Source organism: Triticum dicoccoides, chromosome 4A (assembly GCF_002162155.2).
Source record: "Triticum dicoccoides isolate Atlit2015 ecotype Zavitan chromosome 4A, WEW_v2.0, whole genome shotgun sequence".
Classification (NCBI taxonomy): Eukaryota; Viridiplantae; Streptophyta; class Magnoliopsida; order Poales; family Poaceae; genus Triticum; species Triticum dicoccoides.
In genome coordinates this window covers 678,473,911-678,481,134 of record NC_041386.1, presented here as the reverse complement: position 1 = coordinate 678,481,134, position 7,224 = coordinate 678,473,911, and the positions used below count along the sequence as shown (strand labels likewise).

General features: G+C 51.7%; 1 protein-coding gene across 1 annotated transcript; it reads right to left on the bottom strand.

Annotated features, from left to right (window-relative positions):
* Nucleotides 1-485: 485 nt before the first annotated feature.
* Nucleotides 486-5,221, bottom strand: LOC119289696. The gene is made up of 2 exons (XM_037568951.1): nucleotides 4,666-5,221; nucleotides 486-732 (listed from the first exon to the last, which is right to left on the bottom strand). Exons 1-2 carry the CDS (start codon nucleotides 5,147-5,149, stop codon nucleotides 635-637), a joined length of 582 nt encoding a protein of 193 aa, XP_037424848.1. The 5' UTR covers nucleotides 5,150-5,221; the 3' UTR covers nucleotides 486-634.
* Between the last annotated feature and the right edge of the window lie 2,003 nt (nucleotides 5,222-7,224).

Here is a 7,224-nt window from a genome sequence, read left to right as displayed (position 1 = left end):
TTTCCGTTGGCACATAAAAAATTCTATTTTCAATTTCATTTTGCAAATTTTTGTTTCTGCTTTCATATTTCTTTTCCGAAATTGCTACACCTACGAACAGCCGTTTCGTAACCTACATAATTTGCTAAAACGCTAAACAAACCGGAACTAATTAAAAACCACCGCTAAACAAATGCTAAACAACAGTTTCCGTTGGCGCCTAACTAATGACAAATTAAAAACTACCAAATCAGAAATTACGTATGGTACATAACAATCCTTACGTAGGTATAGCATTACTCTTTCCTCCCCGTTATCATTTTTTCTCTGAAAAAGCGGAAGTTTTCCACTCCATCTTCATCTGTAGCATTGGAGACCTACTCTCTGCCACCTGTGAGCCCTCGCCCTCCGAAGGCCGTGAGCGATAGCTCTCCGTAAGCTTTTTTTAGAAAGGAGGCGCTTGCCCGGCCTTAAGAATGAGGCCCTTAGAGTACAAAGGTCAACACAATACAGAGTCAGGCAAAATAGCAAACAAGCAGGGGTACAAGGCACGAAGGCCCAAAACAGCGACGCGGCGCCGGTCGCGGGCAAGGGGTAGCCGGTCCTGGAGCGGTATGGGGTCGGAGGAGGGCGGCATGCCTGCCGTTGAATCCCTCTATCCGACACGCCGGAGCTCAGCACACTTGGCCTTCAATCGGCGGTGAGACGTTCCACGCCGGGGCGGTCCCGCTGTCTCGTCAACCCCTTCCAAAGCTGCAATAGAATGACCAATTTATACACAACATCAGCCAGATGTCTAAAGAAAATTCCCTCAATGGTAGCTTTGTTCCGCGTAGTCCAGAGAGACCAAGCAAGCGCCCCAACGCCGAGCCATGCTAGCTTACGATCCCGGGCATTGCTAGCCATGATGAGCCCATACAGCTCAGCGAAACCACTCGGATTCCAAGTGCACCCAGTCGCCTCTCGAAGCGAGCTCCAAACCATCTGAGCCACAATGCATCGGAAGATTATGTGGCCGCTAGATTCCTTTTCTCTGCACCAAACACACATGCCATCACCTAGGCCATGTCTTCTTTGAATCTGTTCACCGCTGGGAATCCGGTTCCTAGCCAGCTGCCATAAGAAGATTTTAATTTTTGCTGGCATTCTTGCTTTCCAAAGCGAACACAGATCATAGACTGGGGGGCTTTGAAAATTTCCTTATACAATGAGCCGGTAGAGAAACATCCCGATGGCTCTAAACGCCAAAGGACCTCGTCGTGTTCAAAAGATAAACGCACAGAGGCCAGGCCCTCCCGTAGTTCCTCCCATTCCGGGGCTTCTCTTGGCCCAAGGGGTCTCCTGAATGAAGGGAGAAAGCGCCCGTTAACCCATGTATCTACAACTCGCGCCTCCTGCTATCCCGCGATTGCGAAGAGATTCGGATAGGTCAGGTCGAGTGACCACTCACCCCACCAAACATCTTTCCGAAAGAGCGTCAATTCTCCATTATGCACAACAAATCTCGTCCCTAGCCGCAGCAATGGTTGAACCTTTCGGATATCATTCGCAAACTGTGAACGTCTGAACTGCGGCCGAAAAGTCACCCCATCGTCCTCAAGATATTTAGTTTTAAATATGGAAAGCCAGAGACCCCCTTTTCCCGTCAAAATTTTCCACGCCCACTTAGTCATAGGGCACCAGTTCATAACTCTGGAGTTAATGATACCTAAGCCACCCACCTCTTTAGGAGAGGCAATCGCATCCCACTTAACCATATGATACAGTTGTTTTCCATTTTCCTTATCCCAAAAGAATCTAGAGCGGATCTTGTCAAGTTTCTCATGGGTCCCGTTGTGCAAAAGATAAAACCCCATAACAAACATAGGGATGTTTGTGAGGCAATCGTTGATAAGCACTAGCCGACCACCCGAGGCTAGTAGCTTGCCTTGCCACGGTTCCACTCTTTTAGCCGCCTTGTCCACCATTGGCTCGAAATTAGCCATGGACAGAGCCGGATCCGAAAAGGGCATGCCCAAATACTTGAAGGGAATAGAACCCAATTCGCAATTCATCATGTGGGCTGCTCTGAGCTGAGACTCCAAGTCACCTCCCGTGACAAAGGCCTCACTCTTATCGAAGTTTATTTTTAGTCCCGACATGGCCTCAAAGCAAATGAGGAGAAACTTAAGGTTAGAAATCGCCTCTTCAGAATTCTTGATGAGGATAAGGGTATTGTCAGCGTATTGAAGGTGGCACAACCCTCCTGGTACCACCCTTTCTGCAACACCCGGGATGTGGCCGGCAGCTTTGGCGCTGTCCAGAATGGAAGCGAGCACATCCGACGCAATATTGAACAGAAGTGGAGAGATTGGGTCGCCTTGCCGCAGTCCCCTTCCATTGCGGAAATATGGGCCAATCGATCCATTAATATTAATAGCAGTTTGCCCACCCCTCACGCTTTGCCGCATCCAGCTCACCCATTGCGGGTCAAAGTTTTTCTTGTGTAACACCTCCTCAATGAAGTCCCATCGGACCCGGTCATAGGCTTTCTCAAAGTCGAGCTTAAGAATGAACACATGTTCCTTGGAATTCTTGATCTCGTGAAGCACCTCATGGAACACCGCAACCCCGTCCAGGATGCTTGGCCCTTTAATAAAGTCAGATTGCTGATTATCAATAATCTTGTCCGCCACGGAGCAATGCGGTAGGCAAATCCCTTAGCAATCAACCTGAAGCTGACATTTATGAGCTTGAGAGGTCGGAAATTTTCTCTGCTCCCGGCATCTTAGGGATCAAAGCCAACACCCCATAGTTTAGGCGTTTAGTGTCTATTCGGCCTCTGGTAAATTCATTCACAAGGTGAGCGAACTGTGGTCCCACTATATTCCAAAAACGCTTATAGAAGATAACCAGGAAACCATCAGGCCCGGGCGCCGTGTTCACCCTCATCTGATTTAGGTTCTCTGTAATTTCATCAAGCGTGAAAGGCCCAGTGAGGATGAAGTTATCCGCTTCAGAAACCAATCTCTCATTATCCCAGATTGAGTCCTGAAGGGATGCTGATCCAACCACAGAAGAACCCAATAGCTCACGGTAGAACACATAAATATGGGTTTGAAGAGCGCCTTCTTCAGTAATAACATTATCTCCATCAGGGAGAACACGGATGATACATCTGCGGTGTCTCCCATTTGCCACATCATGAAAGAATTAGGTGCTCGCATCCCCGTTCAGCACCCAATTTTTTTGACCCCTCTGTTTCCAATAAATCTTCTCGCAGGTCAAGATAAAGATCATCTCATCCTCAATCGCATATCTTCTCGCCCATTCATCCTGCGACAGACCGATCAAATCTGCCTTGGTGTCCAAGGACGACACTTCGCTCATCAAGGCCTCTTTTCTAGCTTTCAGATCCCTACCCACGTTCGCTCCCCAACCATGGAGGTGACGTCGACTCAAGCGCACACAATGTTGCCAAATGTCCATAGCATCGCATAAAGGGCCATACCGGTCAGGGGGAGATTCCTAGCCTCGACCCAAATCGAAAAAACCCTCTCAACAAAGCTCGGCTTAAGGAGCCATTGCTCCTCAAAAAATAAGCGCTTGGTGGCGCGGTGGGGGGTTTCTCCAGAGTTGAGGATAAGTGGGCAGTGATCGGAGCCAAGCCTTGGTTCCACCACTAGCGAGCATCCGCAAATTTGGCCTCCCAAACAGTGGAAACAAAGACCCGGTCTAGCACGCATCTAATCGGGTCATCCTAATTATTACACCAAGTGAACCGAGCCCCAACCCTAGGCAGCTCAATTAGGTCAAGATCAGCCACCCACTCATTGAAGGTGTCTACCAGCCTGTGGTCTGTAATAATATCATTACTCTTGTCTATCGCACCCCGCAAGAGATTGAAATCCCCACCTATGACAATAGGCCATGGGAATGTCGTGATCTTAGCATAAATCTCTCGAAGAACATCAATCGATCGATCATGGTCCGCTGGGCCATACACCACAACTATCTCCCATCTAAAATCGTTATTCCGTTGAATAACTTCCGCTGTGAGGAAAAGGGATCCATGCGTAAAACCCACCACCTCAAAACTTTTCGTCTTCACCCACAATAGGATCCCACTTGATCGGACCGAAGCCGGAAGCCATTCCCATCGAAAGTTAAATGCGCCGCCTAGGGTGTCAAGCTCAAATGGCTCAAAGGAGGACCGAATGGTCTCCTGGAGACCCACGAAGTCGAGATTTTGGTCACTGGTGTATTCGATAAGTTGATGTCGTCTATCGCGTTGACCAAAACACCTCATATTCCAGATTAGGCCTTTCGTTGCATAACTGAGGGGGGCCGGGCCCCAGCCCCATCAAAATTCTCCTCCCTGGCACGGGCACGCCCACGCCCCCGGCCACGGCCACGCATAGGCCTAGCATCCTCAGATGCAGTAGCCTGAGCTGCCGACACTGCATTCTCCCTTGCAGCATCGGCAGCCGAAGCGGCACGCATCTCAGCCGCCATGGTCCGGGCAATGTGCTGAAGAGTCTTGGCCTCGGCCACCGTAGCGTGGACTAGCTCCTGGGCCCGAATACTATGACTGTCTGTGGCCACCCACAATCACATGACTGTCTGTGACCACCTTGAGGAGGTGATGATTCGAAGCGAACGCGAGTACCTTAAATGAAGACATGGAACGGGTTGTTGGTTTATTACCTTCCAGAGACTTTCCGGCCTTGATGCACATCGCCTTGGTCATCATATCGGAGGCCTTGGTCGCCGCGGTGCGCTTGCTGGACCTGGTGGCCCGCACTGGGGAGGACGAGGCCTGCACCACACCATCCGCCACCACCACATCAGCATCACCCTCGCGGAGCTCGTCGAAGGCCGCCAGGCAGTCGTCGCTTGGCAAGCAGTTGTCGGTGAAGTCCTCGCCAGCGAAGCGGTCCAGGAGAGCCACCGGGGAAATGGGAGCCCCGTGGGCACCAGCATCAACTCCTCCCCTGGTCTTGGATATGCGCGAAGAAGGGGGTAGGGAGGAGCGCGGCGTCAGGGATTGCGGAGTGGAGGACTCAGATGGCGCCAGAGCGAGAGGGTCAGCCGCCGTGATCCCCGAGCCCTTCTGACGTTCTCCCTCCTCACCAGGCACCTCCAAAATGGGCATAACGGGCACCAGCCGGAGCGGAGACAGGCAGGACATGTCACGGGGAGGCACAGGGGACGCCCCCGACGCGGCTGGCTTTTGACTAGTGTGGCATGCCCCTCCTCTGTCCCTTGCCATGCCCACACCTCCTTGTAGCCTTGCACAAGTAAGTAATGGGGTGCCTCTTGATGATTATTTTTCTTTCTTAATCGATAGTCCTGAAGCATCTAAATTGACTCGCTGAAGCTAGCAAGTGCATACATACAAACAGTTACATGTACATATCTCGAGCTCGTAGGACTATCGGACAAGTACGTATATGTATCGTCCCTTGGCCTAACACTACATATGTCAGGTTCTGACTTCGGAGTGATTCCCACCATTTTTACAACACTACTTTCACTCTTTCAGACAGTGCTGAGTGAAGAAGCGGATGATGATCTGATCTCTGCGATCCCCTGTTGGAGCAGAGGAAGAAGATGCGAGAGCCCAGGTCCAGCACAGTATCTCATCGTCAGTTATCGATGCAGCTCTAAGTTGGACTGGAGGACTAGTCAATTGAACAATGGAATACATCACAGACGGCTTGTTACGTATACGGAGCCGTCATCGGTGGCGCCGTCATCGCCTGCGCCCCTCCACGGCATAGGCGGCACGCGCCAGGTCGGCCACAGTGGCGTCGGCGCCCAGCAGCACATGCACCGGCCACAGGCTCAGCTCGACCGTCCACGGCGCCGGCCTCTCCGACAGGGTCGCCACCGGGTGGCCCAGCAGCGCTTCTACCGCGGCTGGCACGTGCACACAGCTCCTCATGGCCGGCCGGGACGGAGAGAGCAATCAATCAAGATTGATCGACGGTGCGTATGTACGTGGCTTCTAAAAAAGCGAGAGACGAACTGTTTGTCTGACTTGACTGATGTTCGCACTGACACGGACAACTTATATATATGTACGGGCTTTGTGTGTGTGCATTGGTGGTGATAGTGAGCAAATTCCATACGGCACATGGTGGAAGACGACGATTGAATAGGTGCTGGGTAGTGATACGTGGACGGAGCGTAGAGGCGGGGAGGGGGCCCGATGATGCCATGCACGACGCCGCCGACGGAGTTCAACGGGGGAGGCGCTATAGCTGACTCTGCCTATGCGGTGATTGGTGGTTAGTTAGGGCATTTCTAACCGATCCTAAAAGGCCTTCTCTTATAGCTGACCTAGTCGATCCCCTAAAACAGTAAACGGAGTAAAAATTTTACACCAACTCACTATTTCCCCAAATTTTTCCCTAAATCTAGTCCAACTTTGCTCGGCCGAGTAAACCGAGTCTCACTCTCCCGCGCCGCACTGCCCCCCGCCCCCGTCGCCGCTGGCCTTTGCCGCCGCCACCGATGACCTTCGAGCCGGCCGGAATGGATAGCCAACACCCCCCGCTCACCCCGTCTGCCTTTGGCGGCAGCGAATCGCTGCAGCAATCCACCCACGCGCCGCCGCTGGTGGCGAAAAAAAGTTTGTGGATGACAAAGAATAACCACGTCCAAGCGCCGGCTCCAACCGCGCCAATGATGTCCGGCGTGGCCACCGCATCTCCGGCAATGGAGGGCCGCCTTCCCGCCGCACCTGCGAACGATGAGGAGAGGATTCGTGATGCGAAGAAGGCCGAAGAGCGTGCTATCATGTTCATGAATCCAAACACAATGGATGAAACCGATAGAAAATATTGGGAGCTCACTCGTGGAGAAATCTTGGCCTCTCTTCGGAATGTTGGTGGTGGCCGAGGGGGTGGTGGTGATGGTTGCCAAGGGGCCGGTGATCGTGCTCATGGTGATGGTGGTGGTGGTGGCCGAGAGGGTGGTGGTGAGGGTGATGGTGAAGGGTGATGGTGCCCGAGGGGGTGGCAACGTTGATTTCTTTGCGGATGACCTCGTTTGAGTGGTGGTGACTGAGAGGGTGGTGGTGCATGCGAAAGATTGGCTCGATCCGCGACATATACATGCTATGTTCGTTGTGATTTTGAATCAAACATTGTGTTTGAAGTGATGTCTTTTCGGTGAACTTCGCATGTTTAAATTTGAAAACCGCAGTGATGAAACTTTATGTTATGAAGATTATTGCTATCCATGCTTTCATTTCAATGA

Bases quoted from the DNA above. Each gene is read 5' to 3' on its own strand.
- LOC119289696 (XM_037568951.1), bottom strand. From the start codon at position 5,149: ATGTCCTGCCTGTCTCCGCTCCGGCTGGTGCCCGTTATGCCCATTTTG. The intron at 733-4,665 runs GTAATAAACCAA...ATTCTATTGCAG, and splicing joins GGCCGGAAAGTCTCTGGAAG to CTTTGGAAGGGGTTGACGAG.